Source organism: Eleutherodactylus coqui, chromosome 10 (genome assembly GCF_035609145.1).
Source record: "Eleutherodactylus coqui strain aEleCoq1 chromosome 10, aEleCoq1.hap1, whole genome shotgun sequence".
Lineage (NCBI taxonomy): Eukaryota > Metazoa > Chordata > Amphibia > Anura > Eleutherodactylidae > Eleutherodactylus > Eleutherodactylus coqui.
In genome coordinates, this window is record NC_089846.1 from 130,627,124 (window position 1) to 130,647,925 (window position 20,802).

General features: G+C 43.4%; 1 protein-coding gene across 1 annotated transcript in view; it reads left to right on the top strand.

The window, feature by feature from the left end:
* Positions 1-20,802, top strand: part of GPC4 (glypican 4) — a 101,294-nt gene that overhangs the window by 43,803 nt on the left and 36,689 nt on the right. Inside the window, exons 2-3 of the mRNA XM_066581849.1 lie at positions 7,289-7,447; positions 18,782-19,173. Coding sequence (XP_066437946.1) covers positions 7,289-7,447; positions 18,782-19,173 — 551 coding nt within the window. The remainder of the gene's footprint in view (positions 1-7,288; positions 7,448-18,781; positions 19,174-20,802) is intronic.

A 20,802-nucleotide genomic window follows, 5' to 3' on the forward strand; every position in this document is an offset into this window, starting at 1 on the left:
ATTCCGCTGCACTGTACAGAGGTTATCATACACCTTTCCCATAGGAAAGCCGGGTAACCTAGCAGTGTGCTTTAAAAGTGTTAAAGGAAACCATAGAACCTGTTTGCATGGGTTTCTTACATGGGGAGAACATAAAAACTGTATACATATGTCTTTCTTGGTTTAATTTGTACTTTTTGTCCTCAATACTGCAAGGCAACCATTGTGCCAGAGTGGGGAATTAAAAGGTAAAAAAAAAAGTTACCATACGGGGCTATAGCCGACTCGCATCGCAGTAATGCACTGTGTACTGTACAGTGTACGCCTGTGGGAATGAACCCTTAGGCTTCAAACGTGTGTGTGTGTGTGTGTGTGTGTGTGTGTGTGTGTGTGTGTGTGTGTGTGTGTGTGTGTGTTTAAAAAAAAAAAACTGAACAGAGCTAAAAGTTTTTTCTTTGAAACCCCAATGAAATTAAGAGAATTTCTTCTGTTGCCAATTTTAGTTTTTCTTCAAACTGTAACAAGTGGAGTTGTGACTAGGGCCCATTTACACCTGCAATAGGGCTTCAATCACTTTTACCAGAAAGCAGTAAGAGCCCCATTTTTCATAGCCCCCCCCCCCCCCCCTTTCTTTGAGATGTATGCATGAAAATATGAAATGTGCTGGTAGTGTAGAAGCTCTAAAAGTGGCAGTTGTTAAAACAACCTGCGAAGTAAAGTAAGCTGCAAGAAGTAAATCCAGGTGGTTCGGTAGCATGTGTTAGGAATAAAAGTTGGAACAATACCTCTGCAGCGCCACCTATTGGAAGGCAGCATTCCTTCAAGACAAAACCAGTCTTTTTAACCAGACTTGTAACAATGACTGGGAATTGTGAGCCAAAGCCAGAATCTTCTCCAGAAGGAAAAGAGAAACCATATATAGACAGCTGTTTCAGGTCCCCCCCCCCCCCCCCCCCCCCCACACACACACACACACACACCTTTTCAGTGTGCAGCAGGTTTCTGGCTAGTGAGAGGCCTATAGACATAGGTCAGGAAGGGTATCGTTTTTCCTTAGGAAGAGCCTCTCAATAGCCAAACCAGAAAACTGCTGCACACTTATGAGGGGCAATCACCCAGAAACGGCTGTCTGCATGGCTATCTTCTCCTACTGGAGAAGATTCTGGCTTTGGCTCAGAATTCCCATGTGTTACAAAACTTATGTCTGATACTGACTTGCAGGAATGCTGCCTTCCAGTAGGTGGTGCTGTAGAAGCAATGTTCCACCTTCCTATTTGCATATTTCCCAGAGGAGCATGCATTGCTTTCTTAGTCTCCTCACACCTTCCAGGTGCTCTCCTTAAAGGAGATGTCCCGAGGCAGCAAGTGGGTCTATACACTTCTGTATGGCCATAATAATGCACTTTGTAATATACATTGTGCATTAATTATGAGCCATACAGAAGTTATAAGAAGTTTTATACTTACCTGCTCCGTTGCTGGCGTCCTCGTTCCCATGGTGCCGACTAATTTTTGGCCTCCGATGGCCAAATTAGCCGCGCTTGCGCAGTCCGGGTCTTCAGCTTTCTTCTATGGAGCCGCTCGTGCCAGAGAGGGGCTCCGTGTAGCTCCGCCCCGTCACGTGCCGATTCCAGCCAATCAGGAGGCTGGAATCGGCAGTGGACCGCACAGAAGAGCTGCGGTCCACGAAGGTAGAAGATCCCGGCGGCCATCTTCAGCGGTAAGTATTGAAGTCACCGGACCGCCGGGATTCAGGTAAGCGCTGTGCGGGTGGGTTTTTTAACCCCTGCATCGGGGTTGTCTCGCGCCGAACGGGGGGGGGGGTTAAAAAAAAAAAAACCCGTTTCGGCGCGGGACATCTCCTTTAAGGAGAAACTATATACCCTTCCTGACCTAAGGAATCTACAGCATAGAGTAGCACTCTTATCAGACTGCACAGGTAGATGTGGCCCGCTGTCCTGATCGCTTGTTCTTGGCTTTGATTTTAAATCTATCCAAAGAATCTGCAACCCAAGATAAGTTTTTTTTTTTTTTTTTTCGCTGAGCATTCTGCTCACATGGCTTATAAAACTGATGCAATCATTTTCGTAATGTCAGCACTGATGTCCTGCCAACGCACCAAATACTCTGAACTTCTGACCATGTACATTTTTTTTCCCTCTTTTTATATTAAAAAATAACATTGCTCCAGATGTAATCCTGCTGAGTGCGGGGGAATTTATAGTCTTCCTAAACGTTTGTATAGTGACAGATGGACATTGGAAATTCATATAGATTTCCCAAACCCAACCTTCTATTTCTAGCTTCGTTCTACAGACTCTTGTATCATAGGCCAATAACGGGGAATACATATCTGACCTTTTTTTAGTAGTATTGAAGGAACCCCCTTTCATATCGTTATGTTCTGAAAACCAAAAACTGCATATTGTTGTGTCTAAGGCAAGCAACCAATTCCATGGCAGAAGCCTGCGGGAAATCAACTGACTTGGATGAATGCTGTAGGAACTTGACACCGAGTAGAGCCTTTTACATGGACAGATAAATTGCCAATATAGTCAGTCGTTCGGCCCGCGTTGATTTTTGTTTAAATAGTGGATCCTCTTATTCTTTGTAGAGTCGTTTGCCACCCCCCCACCCCCAATATGCTTGACAAATGGCCAATTACCTTGATCGAATGTTCATTTGGACAAAAATTGCCCCATGTAAAAGGTCCTGGTCCTTTAGTCATCCTGCTCCAAAGCAGACTTTATCTTGAACAGGGGGACATCTTTCTTGCTAATGACCCACTGAGTACTGTACAAATTAAATGTTGGCGGTTTACAAGTCCTTGCTAGGTCCTACCATTGCGTGAACCATTAGATCACGTGGTTTTCATGTTAACAGTCAGGTATATAAATGCATGCAGTGAATGTATGATCAGCAATAAACTGTTAACTCTTTGCAATCCAATTTTGGATTCAGGGTTTCCTAGGGGGCTTTCTCTTTCTGCCATTATACAATGGCGCCATCTGCTGGCTAGAGCCAATACTGCAGTATGGGACATGCTGGAGAGGCCCCCCGACAACAGAGTGGCCAATAATATACAGTAAGAATACCCTGCCGGACGTCTTCCAACATCGGAGCTGTACAGCCTTCAATCAGAATGTCTTTAGACGTCAGACAGTGGATTGAAAAGGGTTAAAGTATTGCTGATCGAATCTTTCACGTGGACTTGAAAGTCATCGTTCATCTGCCACGGCTTTGTACGATTCACCGAATCTCCCGTGGATGCGTGGGATCCGTTTTGGAGCCTTTTTTTGGATTTTGCTGTCCCTATAAACATTTGATCAATAGGTTAATGTTATCTAGTATATATTGCCGATGTAGTGATAGATAGGAAATTGTTTGCATATTCTCTTTCACTTCTTATGGCACTCTTCCATTCTGTTGACCATTGGACACATGATTAAATGCTTCTCAGGCTTCATGCATTGGAGCGGATCATGACGCCCTACCATCTTCTGGGTGTGTGGAACCATAATATGGCACCCCTAGACTTCCGTAGGGTCCTACTAGAGTCATGTCTTCGAGGTATTCCTTCAGAAATGGCCTGCTTCAGAGTAACCTTGTTTTGTATATGTAGAGTGAAGTAACTTCACATAAGTTGTGTAACTTTCTTCTTTTGTTCAAATCGATGAATAACCCATTTTCCAAAATCAAATGTTTTCTCACGTTCCCTCTTCGCGTTGGGAACCGTTTCAGTGAAGGCCTTTCTTGTGTGTTGGAGAGCGGCGGTGCTTGCGGTAATCGTGCAAATTGCTCCTAATGCTCGCTCTTAATGCTACCTTGGAGCGGGGCTTTTTATAAAGTGTTTGTATTGGCTCCTCATTAACAAAATATGGATGATGCAGCATTAGGCGAAGGGTGTTGCTGGTAACGTCCAGCTGACATATCGCTTTATTTAATACGAATTCGGCCAAAATACACATCCCGCTTTTTTTTTTTAGTGCTTTTATTATTGTAGCCCTCTGAAAATAATCTGTCTGGTGGTTTTTAATGTATTCTTCTTTTAGCTTTCCTTTGGAAAATGAGAATTTCTAAATCCTTCAGAACACATAGTGCTCCTCAAGTTTCCAGCTCGGGAGAAAACCTTTTTTTCCCAAAGAGTCGAGTTTCTATGAACAGTGTCATTTTGTATCAGACAATTAATATTGTAATTGCCTTGGGAGTTGATTGGACATATGAAGCTATCGCCTTAATAGAAAATGGTTTGCTGGAGTTGAGGGATGAAGCTTAACACCATGCACTTGTGGTTGTTCTACACAGTTGCACAGCTGTGAGATCAGGTTCATAGTCATTCACTTGCCCAAGAGTTGAGTGTCTCGAGGACAAAGCTCAACAACTAGATCCCATTCACAAGGACAAATTGCACTCGTCAATGATGCATTAAAAAAAGTGGAACATTCTTTATTAGTCAGCTAGACGGAGGAAAAGCCCATCAGAACTTTTTGTAATGTGTAACCCAATCAATGGCTGACGGCAATAGTGAATGACTTTAATTGCTAGTTTTTGGGCTTTTTTTGATGACGTACCGCCGTGGGATCTTGTACATCACCTACATGTCCTTTTAGAAGGCAGGCTTTATAAGTTCGTGTTGTGAATATTGGTGATGATCACCTATTGGAATACTTTGTGGTTACCGCTTAGGTTATTAAGCATAAAGCTGTGTTGAGTACTTTTTTTTACATTCTTGTACTTGCCATAGATTTTCTTGAACCAATGCAATATTCGAGCCCCGGTTACATTAATTAGGCGGTACAATTTTTTAATAAATTAAAAAGTATCATTTATGGAGAATTCTACACCAACACTTTGCCCCAGAGGCGTAACTTGAAGCTCCCGGGCCCCAATGCAAAGTCTGTAACAGGGCCCCCAACTATAATGCTTTATTCATAGTACTGGGCTCCCTATATGGAGAAGAGAGGCCTTATGGGCCCCCTAAAGCTCCTGGGCCCGGGTGCAACCGCATCCCCTGCACCCTCTATAGTTACGCCCCTGCTTTGCCCACTCCCTAACACACATTGGCACAGGCAGGTGCAGATTTTCTATAGTAAGCAACAAGTTTGTTTGAGATTTACAGTGATCTACTGTAATTGCCCAACCGAGTTTGTGTGTTCATCAATATGCTGGGAAGGACGTCAGAATTTTCATTTTAATTAATTTTAAATCGTTCCAGATTTATGAAGTCTAAGTGGCTTTTTATATTGTAATCTTAATCGACCTCTGAGACTGGTTTTTTTTTTTTTTTTTTTTCCAGTGGGGAAGTCTGTTAATTGACTACATAAAGGAGTTGTCTTTGGACTTTTTAACTGCTGATGACCTATTTTAAGGATAGGTCTTCATTCGTTAATCGGAGGACATCTGCTACTGGGGATACCCATCGATCAGCTGATCACTGGCCTTCTGTGGGTATAGACCGTGCTGGAAACAGCGCAGTCCGTATTGCAACAGCCTGGTTGGGTAGTGCAGGCACAGTTCCCACTGAATTCCTTGGGAGCTGAGCCTATAGTGTTGCCGTGTTGGCAAAGCTATCTGTCCACACTGATGGTGGGCTCGGCGATCAGCTAATGGGTGGATAGCCGCTGCTCAACTATTGATGACCTATCCTGAGGATAGTTCATCGGTAGTAAACATCCCAAACACGGCCTTTAAATGTCAATACTTTTTTTTTTTTTTCTGTCCTACTTGGTTCGTTTTTATTATGCGTCTAGTTCTAAACCTATTTTTGTGACTTTTATGTTGAAAAATTTCAAGAAAACCTATAAAGGGTCAACCAGACGTTGCTTCTGCTGCTTGAATTTAGTTTAAATTCAGAACCCTTTTTTTGCCTCTGAATACCTTTTTTTTTTTTTTTTTTTATCAAAAAGCATTGAAAAGCTTCATAACCACAGAAACGCTTTTTATATTGAAGCCTATGAACTGGAATATTAGTCTAGTAATGTCACAATTTTCGATGGGTGGAGGGGGTGAACTTTGTGTCTGTAGTGACGATGGCTTTCCACATTGGCAAGCCTCCAGGGCTTAAAGTTTAATAAGGGGCGGTTCCAACGTGAACGCTCCCTTAAAAGATTAAATGCTATTTTTCAGTAGTAGTTAACATTCTCATTTTGACCGTGTCGCAGTCTCGACAGTGAATCTGCCAATTACCAACACAAATGATCCTTTGAGAATCCTGAACAGCTGAGTGAAGATTTCTGAATTTGCCCCCTAACCAAGAGACATGACTTTAAAAATGTGCATGCTGTCTTTTTCATTAAATGAACCTTTGCCCCGACCCACCAAATCAACAGTCTGAGTCTCTTCGGCAGTTCTCTCCTGGACTCTCATAAAAGAGCCTTTTCTCCTCTCGAACATACAGCAGTTTTGTTAGAGCACATGGTGTTCACATACTTATGATTGCTTTTTTGTTACTAATCTGATCTAGTCTTATTTTTATTTTGGTCTTGCCAATGTAAAAAGATCCATATCTAAGAAGAACGAGTTAAAGGGGCATTCCCATCTCAGCCAAATATGGCCGACATGGAACGCCGCTCTGAAGGAGGTCACCAGGATTAAGGAAACTGCTGAGCGCGACTGGGCTATGTGGTTTCTGTAACTTGTGTAGAAGTCAGTGGGAAGCATACAAATAACGTAGCCAATGGAGGTACGGAAACTCCATAGGTTGCTGTGCTACACGGTTTCCAAGCTTCCATTGTCTAAGAGCTTCCGAAAGGGTATAGCCCAGCTGCGCTTGGTGGTTTCCATAATACTGGCCACCTTGTACATCCAGGCCAGGGACAGTGGGGTTTAGGACAGGCGATAGATACACATCTGTCCTTTGGGACTCGCATCTATCTGACCTCATATGATGATGATATGCCGTAAAATTCTAAGAGGATGGGAATAGTATTTTATGGATTTTTATGTAGTGCACACATATTCCTGAATGCCGTAATCACTTGATGAGATCATCATTGGGGCTGGCAGCATACTTTGAGTGTGGGAGGAAACCCGCACAAACACAGAGGACATACAAACTCCTTACAGATGTTGTCCTTGGCTGGATTTGAACCTAGGACCGCAGCGTTGCAAGCTAATGGTGCCAACCACTGAGCCACCATGCTGTCCAATTGGTCTCCAGCTAGCCATGCTCGATGTAACCTCTTCACCCAGTGTGACTATAGGGATACAAATAAGGCTGTAGATGGTGTGCCGTAAATCATTCCTAATTTTACATGAATGTTACTGTTCAGAATAGGATTCTCATCGTTTTTACGATTTTTCTTTCCAGGTGACCATCTGAAGGTCTGCTCACAGGGACACACATGTTGCTCTCAAGCAATGGAAGAGAAATACAGCCAGCAAAGTAAACATGATTTCAAGGCCGCGGTCACCGAGCCTTGTAGCACGTTGCAGAATATATTTTCTTCCAGATACAGCAAATTTGATGGTAAGTGAATATTTTATTACTGAAGATGTGCCATGAGAGAACAACTTAGTTTCTTCTATTGAGTCTACTATTCCTTTTATAAAGAGTAGAAGCTACAGGTTTAGATTGGAGCTGGTGACTAATTCTCTAGACTCAAGATAGCCAAATAATAGATCATGATCATCCGGTGAACCACCAGTTGGTGGGCAGCAGTTCATGGTAACTGGCCAGTGATTCTCTCAAATTCCAGAAACATGCGTCTTGCCCGAAGGCGGTGGTGACATCAGTGCATAGGAGAAATTGTCAGCTCACCCACTATTGCTCTCTACGTTGGCAGTGGCTTATCTCTGTAGGAAGGATTGGATGTTGAAATAAAACTTACCCAATCCTACTTTCCCCTAACATCTGTCGGGAGAGGAGGGAGTGCGGAGGTCCCATATACATATGAGAGCAGTCCCTTCATAACGAAAATCTCAAGTTTGGATGACTATAGTCTGGGTATTCGGGGGCCTTAGGAATTTTATTAGTTTTTTTTGCTTTTTATTCTATGGGTCAGTATGATTATCAGTTTATGACATCAAATTTTAAAGAAGTTTTATTTTTTTTATTTATTTACTTATGCACGATATAAGCACTATTTTTATTTAAAAAAGAAAAAAACTATCTGGAGCCACATATCAGGACCTGAACATTTAATTTCCTCTTGATACAGCTGTTGGCTGGATTCACACGAACGTATATCGGCTCGGTTTTCATGCCCGGCCGATATACGTCGTCTCTCTCTGCAGGGGGGGAGGGAGCCTGGAAGAGCCAGGAGCATTTGAGCTCCCGCCCCCTCTCTGCCGCCTCGCCGCCCCTCTGCACTATTTGCAATGGGGAGAGGCGGGATGGGGGCGGGGTTGTCTCAAAACTTAGCCCCGCCCCTTTCATTGCAAATAGTGCAGAGGGGCAGAGAGGGGGTGGAGAGGAGGCAGAGAGGGGGCGGGAGCACAGGTCCTGCTCCTGGCTCTTCCATTCCCCCCGCCCCCCCCCCCCTGCAGATGAGGACACCGTATATGAAACAGGCTCTGAAAACAGAGCCGATATAAGGTCGTCTGAATACACCCGTAAATGGGTTTGTTTCTTGTAGGACAGCTTTAGATTTTGGTACCTGTTTGAGGTATATACGACCTACATATTCCTGGTTTGCTGAAGCTTGAAAGAGAAAAATATATATTTTTGGGGGCTTTTTATAAAAAAAAAAAAAAAATATATATATATTGAATTTATGTAATATTTTTATAGTAAAGGTTGTTATAGATGTGGCAACTATCTATTGTGTAGTTCTGTGTTTTGTTTTTGTTTTTTTGTTTGTTTTTTTAACGTTTTTGTTTTTTTGTTTGTTTTTTTAACATTTTTGTGTGTAAAAATGTTTAGCTGCTGTGGCCAGCAATAACGGCAGCATTTGCTGTGTTAAATTGTGTAGAGGAGTGATTTACGTGAGCAGTTCCTCATATTCTTTTTTTTCCATTCCTTTTCTGGGAAAATAAAATCCCATATGTGACCATCGGAGAGCAAATATGCTTTTTGATTGCTGGGGGTGGTAACATGCGCAAAAAGGTCATGTTGCCCATCCCCTGGAATAGGGGGCACTACAGGAGATCCTTTCTGCTGCTACGTATCGCCTCTCGCCCTCCCCTTCCCAGTACATTCACTACTGTAAATTCAGTATTACTGACCCCACTTCAAACATCTGTAGCTCTGGTTCTGTACGTGATGTTGACATGCTTTTGGTGTCATTTTAAAGACCCTTGGCTTCATAATGACTCCAAAAGCATATAGATTGTCCTGATAAGAACCAGAGCTTACAGCCTTTTGAAGTACAATGAGCTTAGTTCGTCCAAAACAGTAATGTCTAGAGATGAGCGAGCACGCTCGGTAAGGGCAGTTACTCGAGCGAGCATCGCTCATCTCGAGTAACTGCCTTCTCCTCAGAGCGTGCTTGGTGATGATCCCTCTCACTCTCCCCCACTGCCCCCCCAAGCACGCTCGGAGTAGAAGGCAGTTACTTAAAGGGGTTGTCCCGCGCCGAAACGGGTTTTTTTTTTTTTTTTTTTTCAACAGCCCCCTTGTTCGGCGCGAGACAAACCCGATGCACTGGTTAAAAAAGAAAACCGGACAGTGCTTACCTGAATCCCCACGCTCCGGTGACTTCTTACTTACCTGGTGAAGATGGCCGCCGGGATCTTCTCCCTCGGTGGACCGCAGCTCTTCTGTGCGGTCCATTGCCGATTCCAGCCTCCTGATTGGCTGGAATCGGCACGGGGCGGAGCTACACGGAGCCGCTCTCCAGCACGAGCGGCCCCATTCAGAAGAGAAGAAGACCGGACTGCGCAAGCGCGTCTAATCCGGCGATTAGACGCTGAAAATTAGACGGCACCATGGAGACGAGGACGCTAGCAACGGAACAGGTAAGTGAATAACTTCTGTATGGCTCATAATTAATGCACAATGTACATTACAAAGTGCATTAATATGGCCATACAGAAGTGTATAACCCCACTTGCTTTCGCGGGACAACCCCTTTAAGATGAGTGAGGCTCGCTCGAGTAACCTTCCTTACCGAGCGTGCTCGCTCAACTCTAGTAATGTCCTTTTTCCTGCTGGACAAACAGCTTATGCTAATGTCCTTTTCTCTGCTTATTGCTTAAACCAAGACCCATGAAGAGCGCACACTTACTAATGCACACTGTTAGTTTATGTCCCTGGAGTTGACTTTATATGGCATTCTGTCTTCTATGATCTGCGAGTGATATCTCCCGGCACCAGCCGCTTCAGGAAACTTATTAAGACAATAATTGTCATTTATTTTTAATGTTTCATCGACATTCTTGGAGAATCTTCAGAAGATTATTCACTGCAAAGAAATACAACAAATGGTTTTAATAAGGGGGGAAAAAAAAATCTCCCACCAGAAATATGGCCTCACTGAAGCGTTTCCTGCTCTCCTTCAGTCCATATATGTGGGGATTAGTTCTGTTAAATATATTGTAACCTATTTCTGCCGCCTGCTTTTTCACGACCTGCCAGAGATCTGAGGGTTTGTAGCCCCGAGCGTTCTTTGTGAAGGACACTTTTTTTTTTTTTTTCTAGACGTCTGGCATAGCAATTGAGCTTTCATGTGAGGCCCGCTGACCTTTCCCCCCCGGCCGCCACCAAACCTTAAGTGCTCTTAATTGCTATTTAAACCAAATCAAATTCAGCTTCCAACCAAAAAATGAATTCCTTTTTTAAAACTGGATCATAAACCTCAAAACATCAACGTGTCAAGAGCAAATAATGGACATCCGTATAGAGGAGTAGATGTGACCTGCAGTAGAGGTATTGCGGTGTATATGCAGGGCTTGTATGTTAGAATTCCAGCTAGGACCAAATTCAGTTCCGTCTCCCTTCTGTGGTAATCAGACAGCTGTAAATATGTCGTGGCCAGATCATTAGATACTATCATCTAGTTGACCTTCTTTGGTCTTCCAAACCACTGCAGTTTGTCATTCATGGCATGGATTTCACAAGTTCTTGAAATCCTTCTGCAGGCATATTGGCCCATGCGGACAGGAGAGCTTCTTATAGCCGCAAACTAAATAGAAGTACTTAGATGCCCCTAAATTCGAATTATGTGGCTTGGGGCAGATTTTGACCCTTCCATCAGCACGGTGTGTTCACCTGACCAGGCGATGTTGTTCCACTGCTCACTAATCCAATTTTTGCGTTGTTTCGCCCCCTGGACTCTTGCCTTTTCTGTTTCTCTTACAGAAGCGGGTTTGTGTTGTGAATTCTGCGATCACCGTTCACACGGAGGATTCGTGGTGAAAGACATTCGGTTTAAATCTTTTTTTGCTCGCGGATACGAATTGCGCAGCATGGTCTATTTTGTTGCGGAATCCACACAGATGGCCTCCATTGATGTCAATGAAGGCGTCCAACCCGCATTAAGATTGCGTACGGGCTGTGGGTACATCGCAAAGCAACAGCGCAGAAAATACAACAAAATGTATTGCACGTGTCTGTAGTATCGTCAAGGGAGGTACGCAGGGTCACTGGCCAGGTACAGGAGGTACGCAGGGTCACTGGCCAGGTACAGTATGCAGAATCCGATTCGCTCGTGTTAGCCTGGCCTAAGGCCACCTTCAAAAAGACTGTATTCCCTGCAGGCTTCCCGCAGCAGAAAACTCACAATACTTGCGCTCGTTCTGCATTGGCTAACTCCACACCTAAATGGCGCAGATTTGGTCACGGTTTCTGTAGCAGATCTGCTGCGGATCTTAACTCTTGCATCTTAAAGGTTGAAATCTGCAGCTTAAGGCCGGCTGCACACGGGTGGATTTGCATTGTGGAATCTGGAGCAAGCGTCCGCTTCCGGTATCCGCAGCAAATGCCACCCTTAGCATGCTATGAAAAAAACGCGTTTTCCTCTACACGAGCAGAAATCAACGACTATTTTCCGTTGCAGAGGATTCCGCACAGACTGCTTCCATTGAAGTCAGTGGAAGCCGTCCGATCCATGTCCCTTCCGCAATGACCCGACGCAGGAAAAACAGGGATTTGGGAGGGGGAAAAAAACCCTGCACTGCGCATGTCTGACGGCTCACCGCGCGGACCATCCGCAGTGCGGTATAGAAGAGCGTATGTCCGGTATGCGCTGATGCTGGCTGGCACAAGGTCTGATTCCACTGTGGGCTCCTGCATGCAGAATCCGACCCGGTGGTGTGCAGCCGGCCTACATAGGCGTGCCGAGGGCTTAGAATCTGCTGCATTTTTCTAAAATATTGCGGATTTGCTGCAGAAATTTTCTGCTCCATGGGAAAGGAAATTTAGAAATGTCATCTCCATAGCTTGCACTGTATGCTGCAAATTCTGCTGCATTTACGGTTTGTGCGAAGGTGGGCTTAGGCAGCAGTCGCCTCAAACTAGTTATCCACCATTATAGATCATCCATACTAAGGAGCAATGAGTTGTGTCATGGAACATATTAGGACTTATGTCCACGAGCCAGAACCCGACCCTGCTCACCGCTGAGGACGGTGCTTACCTGTCCCAGGTCTTCACTGCGCATGTAAGCGGCAGCGTGGGCCGGTGTGCTGCCGCACATGCGCAGTAGAGATTTTTTTCTTTAAAATCTCCTGCCTTCTCGCAGAAACTGTGGCCCACGGGCCGCGGATCAGATGGCCTCCATTGACTTCAATAGAAGCTGTCCGTATGGGAACCGCAGCATAATGGCGCATGCTGCAATTTGTTTTCTGGACCAGGAGGTCCGCAAAACAAATCTGCATCCTTTAATTAAGCTGCGGGTGCCCATGTCTCTCTATGGGCGGCTTGAACTGCAGATCGCCCACACGGGTGCCCTGCGTGGATTCCGCTCTTCAAATTCGCCCGTGGACTTGGGTCTTAGAGGAACAACCTTGTATTTGATGGGGATATGCTTGACTGTGCATACGTCCACAGGGTCCACTTTCGCCGGATGTTTTTCCTCAGTCGCACCATTCTGTGTACTTAAAAAACCATTGCATGAGAAAACCCTATGAGGCTTGCAGTTTTTATAATCTTGGCACCGGCTAGTCTAGCACCGATGACCGGCCTCGTTGGAAGTCGCTCAAATCGCTTTTTTTTTTTTTTGCTTTTTTTTCTCATTTTCTGTGCATTCCAACTGAAACTGATCCACAGAAAACTTGTCACATGATTTTCTGCTGCACTCCGGGATCACGTGTCTAGTTTTCATACGGGGAAGCGCCAATCATGGAAGGAGAGGTGTCTCCAGTAAGGTGGCCATTAAATTCATGCTTTTGCCGTGCAAATTTAGAGTTTTTTATTAAACTTTTTTTCACACCCCTTACGCCCCCTTTCCCTTGAAATCATAAACCATTTATAACCTGCGTCTCTTGCATTGTACGTGTAATGAGCTTTTTTTTTTTTTCCTTCCTCCATGGTTTGCAGTAGGGATCTCGCTCCCCCCGGAGAAAAACGTTAAGCATATTGTAATTATGATTCTCCCTCCTTTCCAGTTAGCAGAATATATCCATGTGTTGCAGGTTGTAGAACTGCAATATGAAACTGAACACCCCGTAACGCCGGTGTCTTGTTACCTTCTTCCCATTCAAGTTTCCCTTTAATCTGCCCAGTTTCAAGCTGCTAGTTGATGTTTTATTGTGTAGCGCCAGCTGTGGGGTGGAGTGAGGTTCTCATACACCTTGTCTCTTGGGAAAGTCAGGGCAGCACATGTACACCCGTCCGCGCCCAAGAATTTAAATATGGATGTGTTACAATTCGTATTAATGCATCTGTTCTGGCTTAAAATAACGGGCCACACCTTGCAGGTATTCGTTTAGGGAATGAGTACAAGTATGCGGCTTATAGGGTGATTCTATGGAGCATTCTTGTCTCTAATTTCGTTGACTTTACATATGTTGAAGTTAATGAAAATTTAATATCTCCTTGTATATTAGCCTTTATATAGCTACAAAGTTTGCAGAACTCCTGAGAACGAACTACATCACACTCTTCCCACTGCTGGACTTAGATTTGCATACTTGAGGTTCATATACGTAGGTCGGTATTTTGTAGTAAGTTAAGTATTATAGGGTATGCTTTAGATCTAACCCTAAATCAGAGGTAGGTGACCTACAGCTACCACTCTCTCATGAGGGTCCATATGAAAACACACTAATTATTAGTGCAGCATGCCTCCACCGGAAGTATATGGGTTTGCCAGGCTCAGCTAGAAGTGATACCATTGTAGAGGTGTCGAGTGGCCAACAAGCTCTACACAAGCGGAAGAAGAGGTCACTACACACAAGGAGCCTCTGAGCCTTTTTAGAGGCCAAGGAGGGAACCACTTTTAGGGCCTTAGGTAGCAAGACCGTTTATCTAATCACACCACAACTTTAATCCTTTACATATTTGCTTGAGATGTAACTGCATGCTGAGGTTTGCAGCAAAAGTCCTTGGTGCTTGTCAAATAAAAAAAAAATGAAATCAGTGTGTGATCGAGAGATAAAATCCACACATTATATATAATATGTCTGAGGTGTGTGGGGTAATATGGTGTCGGCTCGGAAGCTGAGCCTGCTTCCTGCATTGCTGTGTTGGCTATCTTTGACTCCTAACACCAGGCAGCAACGACTACAATGTGAATTCATACTGATCATGGCTTTTAACGCTTTAAATGACTTTGCAAATTGTGCCACTGACATTTAAATGGCCCAGTTGGCGGTTGGAAGTCCCAAACAATCTGTCTGTGATGAGATTGTGGGGTGCCGTCCAGGTGTCATCGCAGTCTGGGGACTTTTGAAGGCCCACAGGGCTGGTAAGTATTTCTGCCTAATAAGGCGTGGCTGTGGCATGTCTTAATAGAATACCTGTAAAAAAAAAAAAGGGATATACTGCAATATATGTGGTATACTTTTTTTCTTCTACACAGTAGGTATATATGGGTGATTGTATGCCTACAATGTGGCATATATCAGAGACTTTCAGTAGAGTTATGTTTGGTAAATCTTCCGAAAGTATACTTCCAACAAAGGGTTCACATTTGAGTTTTGTGACCCAACACCTTCGATAGCTGTTGGCTATTCAACTATTCCTTCGAAGACTACCCCATACGCATGAATGCTTGGTAGAGAGTGTGTGTTCTTGAGAGAGGAATAAGCAATTGCCAGATACATCCGGAGGCGACTTAAGACAAAAGAATGGGCATGCTAAAACTCAACATGGCTGACCCTTCTCTCCCCTGGCATATTAGCCTTTTACTCTCAAGCTCGGCCCCAACAGCCAATCGGGTTGAATCGGGGGAACCCCAACAGCCAATCGGGTTGAATCGGGGGAACCCCAACAGCCAATCGGGTTGAATCGGGGGAACCCCAACAGCCAATCGGGTTGAATCGGGGGAACCCCAACAGCCAATCGGGTTGAATCGGGGGAACCCCAACAGCCAATCGGGTTGCTGGAATTGCTCCATAGTACTGAGCTTGAGAGTAAGAGGCTAATATGCCCTCCCCTGCTCTTGGGGCAGTGTTTGAAGACCTCCCTGTGTATATCTTGGCAGATCTTGCTGTCCTGGCTCCAGATAGAACTTACATGCTGGAACTGTTTTTAATTTTTCAAATGATGCATATTTGCCCCCAATTTTCTACTACAAATCTTTCAACTAGTTGAACTTTTTCACTTTCATTGTATCAACTACAATAGAGAAACCGTCTGAAATGTCCCACTCGCTTCTATTCCCTAATTTCTCTTCCGACAATCAGGTATTGTATCATTGTATGCCAGTAAAAGTTTTTTTGTTTCTGTCCCTGGAGTGCGGCAAAGTATGATTTGTCATTCTTGAGTTCTTTGTGTGACAGTCGTACACCGGACTTGTGTTGATGTAGTGATTTAATGAGCGCAGTGTATTTGTCGTGCCGCTATAAAACATGTTTTTACAGCACGGCTAAACAGGAAAGTAATCCTCTGTGTGTGTTTTTGTGTAGGACTTTGTTGGACTGGCCTGCAGCAGAAGTGTTAATTTATGGAACCGGAGTAAACCAACATCTATTTCACTCCATGCAAAGCAACAGAACTTTTAGTTTTTTGCCTTTTTTGTGACTTTTTTTTATTTTATTTTTTTTTTATAATTAGGGCTTTGATTTTTAACTCGTCTTTGCAGGTTGTATGCTTAGAAGCCGTAACTCGATGCAAGACCTTAGATTTATAGAGCACTGTATGGCCGCCTGCAGACGAGCGGGTCGGATCCGGCAGCGAGAAATCTCGCCGCGCGATCCGACCCCAGAGCCTGCAGGGACGAGCGCGTACTCACCCGCGCCTGGCGGCCCCGGCTCTTTGATGTGCCGGCTGCCGCGCAGCCGGCGCATGCGCAGACCGGAGCCGGCGGCCAGGTGAGTGCGTGCTCCGCACAAAATTAGAACATGCCGCGGTTTGTTTGCCGCGCGAGATTTCGCGCGGCCAAACCGCGGCCGTCTGCATAGGAGTGCGTATTGTAATGCACTCCTATGCAGACTTTCAGCGGCGGAAATCCCGCGGGAAATCCCGCGGCGGGATTTCCGCTCGTCTGCAGGCGGCCTTTATTTGTAGATCAGTATTTGTTTATAATCTAGTGTTTATGTTGGTTTTTTTTTCTCCTTTTGCTGCCTTTTTAATAATTTTAGAACGTCAGTTTTTTCCATTTTATGTAGGATTTTCTCTTTTAAAAAAAAAAAAAAAAAAGTCCTCTTTGAGAAGCATAGGATGTGGTCTAATACATCGCCGGCTGTTCATATTTTGGATAATATATTTTTCATAGATCTTTATTCAGGAATTTAATTTTCGAGACCGCAGTGGTCTCCGGCCATGAATAATAAATGTTCTTTTAGCAGTTTGTCTTCCCAGGATGCGCTCTCCACCCTTTCACATTTGACAGGGGCGAAGGTGGGAATGACAAAAATATATACATGTATGATTAGAAGTTCTTTATTTAAATTTTTTTAGTTTTTTTTCAAACCACGGGGCTGGGAGTTTAATAGTTAACCAGGAAGGATGTGGCAGCCTTTTTGGTATCCAAATCTATATTATGTGTTGCCACTCAAATTCCAAACATTCTGCATCAAACCCCAAATTCTTCATTCAGACAGGAAATGCTGCTCATTATGTAGACTTGATTTTATTGGAGCGATTTTTCTTTTTGGTTTTGTGTTTTTAGATTGTCTTGGTTTCTTTTGGTCAGGAAGACATATTGTTCCCTGTAGTTGTAGTTCATTTGTAATATAAGTGCTGTGAGAAAAGATTGCAGTATTTTGGATGTGAGGGCTAGAACATTTTAAAGACGCTTACTGATTTTCACAAAGGTTTTTCATTGTATATTGTTGTTTAAAAAAAATTATATATATATATATATTTATATTTTTTTAATGTAGCTTTACTAATTCCTGCTTTTGAAACCTTTTTGTGCATGAAAAATCAAGACACACATTTTACAAAGTGCCTGCAGAAAATAAATGCACTTATTTGTATATTTATTTTGCATTGAGTTTTCCTTCTCATGCATTTAGAGAGCCTCATATTTGGTTTGCAGTCTGTCCTACATTCAAGAATCTGGCTGGAGGTGTTCCCAGTAGTGAACAGGTGGTCTCTTATAAACTATAAACTGCCCACTAAATATTACACAGCTAGATCATCCTCTCCCCGAGTAGTTACTGGTCTAATCCCCTTCACTGCTAAGAGCAGAAAATTCACCTGGAGTGTATTACAGCCCTCTGTAATAGTAGTTTTTTTTTCTGCTTTCTGGCCTCCTGATTTCCTCCATCACCCCCAAGCATTGTCATACAGCCCTCTATAATGGCCCAGTGGAAATACTGAATGCCCCTTCACAACAGGGGGGCGGGCTAGGGGAGGAGTCAGTCAGTTTACTCTGACCCTTAGAATTTGCTAAAATTTCACTCCTACAGTCTGCAGTCCCCTTTGCAAATAATACAAGCACAAAAATCGATCACTATTATTTTTTTTTTTTTTGTTTTAATGAAAGCAAACTACAAAAAGTAATTTACAAAAACGTATTGATAAAAAAAAAAGTGCCGATGTGTACAAATGTTTTAAGAAGTTCAAAAATATCAATTGCCGTTCGTTTTGAAGTTGGAACACAGCGCATGGAGAGATCCACCAGAATTTACCTAGTTTGGGTTTGTGCCTCACCCAATCAAATTCTATGTACTGCTCTGTTCACACTGACATTTTTGCCTTTTTTTTTTTTTTCAAGGTTTTTAAAGTATTTTTGACAGCACAGGCTAGAGCCTCAAAAATACTAGAGTGGGTTGGTATGTATTTGCAAACAAATCTAGTATGGCGGTCCTGGCTCTGTTATAAATGGAAGCCATGATATAAACCGAGCCATAGGGCCCTTTGGCACAGGCCAATCGCTACTGTTGGACGAGCGCTAATCGACATCTACGCTCGTTTGGTCTTTATGCAAGCCGATGCTGGCTGTATGGGGAGATGAAAGAATGGCCCCCACAGGGTTTCATCACGGAGAGATGTGCTGCTGACCACTATTGCTTTTACTGGCGCACATACTAGCATTTGCTTGCTTATTCGCTGATCGGGGCATATTAACACGGCCTAACTGAACAAATGAAACATTGTTGCCAACGTTTCGTGCTAGATCGTTGAGCCATGTAAAAGGACCTTTAACTTGCACATCCTAGACCTCCCATTCAACACACTGGATCTGGTTATTACTTTCCTTGAGTCATCATTGCTTTTGTGTCTTTAGTTACATTTTTTTGACTTGCTATCTTATATATGTATAATTATATTCCATGTTTAAACTTTTTTTTTTTTTTTCCCCCATCTTAGAATTTTTCAAAGAACTTCTGAAGAATGCGGAAACTTCACTGAATGACATGTTTGTGAGGACTTATGGGCGATTGTACATGCAGAATTCTGAACTTTTTAAGGACTTCTTTGTGGAGCTGAGAAAATACTACATCGGCGGGAATGTAATCTTGGAGGACATGCTCAATGAGTTCTGGGCTCGGCTGCTAGAGCGCATGTTCCCTTTGTTAAACCCACAGTACCAGTTCACGGATGAGTATCTGGAGTGTGTCAGCAAGTACATTGACCAGCTAAAACCATTTGGAGATGTACCGCGTAAACTTAAACTCCAAGTTACCCGTGCCTTTGTGGCAGCCCGCACCTTTGCACAAGGTCTAGCCATGGCCAGAGATGTCATCAACAAGGTGTCCATGGTAAGAGATTTTACTTTTCACCCTTGCTCATTTTTAGACAGTATTGCCGTTTTATTTCTGTATGTCAATAGCTTTTGATGGTGGTTCACGGAATTTACTGACTCGGCCTGGCACCGATATGCAGAGACTACACGTACTTGCCACCTATAAACATGGTGATTCATATACGAATGGTGCAAAGGTAACTGATTTATTTATACGCTAATTGATGATCAACAGATGGAATGATATGAGAAGCTAGAACTACTCTCCAAGTTTTTATTGCACCTTACAGATGTTTGATGTGAGCGTCATTGGTGACGCTACGGATGTCAAGTTGTTAGTCCAATTCTGTCCATATGACATGGCATATCCTCTGTTATAAGTTCCACTGCAGAGGAGATGCTTTGTTTTAGGTCTTCTGGGGTCACCAACGATGCCCGCATCAAACATCTGTAGGGTGCAATAAAAACTTGAAGAGTAGTTCTATCTCTTCATGTCATTCTGACTGATTCAACAAGAATGGTGCAAATACATAAGCTGATATTTAACAACCTGTACATGTATTTGACTGTTTCTGCATGCCTAAACATTGTGCATGTAGGCAGGGGCTGAGGATTTAGATGTGGCACAAAACCTTTTAGCTTTTTTAGCTTTTTTTTTTTTTTTTTTTTTCCCCTGACGGTTTAGGCCTTGGCTTGTTCACAAAGCATTGACAAGTCAATGTGGCTCCCAGTCTGATTTCATTATTATGGTGGGTTTCCATGGACCAGCCAAAAACCATGATGGTTTTATGCAACATATGACATGCAAGGTCTGCACTTTCATAGAAGTTGCTGTAAATTTTGCAAGACTGATCCAGTCATGTAACATTTACACAGAATTTTTTTGTTGGATGATGCTTAAATAAAGGGTATTGGGTCATGCAAGTTTCGTATGCCAGGCATTGTATGCCAGATATTGCACCGCCAGCATAAGTGTATATGAACTGTGTTTTGTATTGGTTTCTGCTTATGTTCTTGGTGGATGGGCGGCCAAAACTGAGTAATTATTTGTAACAGTGTGTTGGATGCTCTTATTTCTCACTACTGCGTAACAATGGAAATGGACTGCAATAAGGCACATGTCTACTTTGAAATCATATGCTTCCATAGACTCAACTTATTCCACCGTTGTTCTGAGGAACATGTCCTGTTCCTTGCTAGTTAAACATCTTGAAGAGACTCTAACTCAGCCAACGAAGTCTTAAAGAGGCTCTAACCTGTTTGCTACTTAAGGGCACATGAGCGGGAATTATCATACTGCAAAGACGCCATCACCTTAGTGGCTGAACTTCTCTGGACGAGGAGAACCACTGTGCCTCCACTCTTTTGACTGCTCCTTGGTTTCAGGGTCATACAAATAAATCCAGGTCTCATCCATAGTGACCAGTCGATCCAGGAAGTTCTTATCAGTCCGGAAACGCTGACAAAGGAAGTTTTCACTCGCATGCTTTTCTGATCTGTTGTCAAACATTTGGGGACCCACTTTGCAGATCGCTTCTTCATGTTCAGATGTTCATGGATAATGACACAAACACGTTCACGAGAAATCCACATGATGTCTGCTATTCCTGCAGCTGAAATTCGCCGATTCTCCAGTATGAGGTTG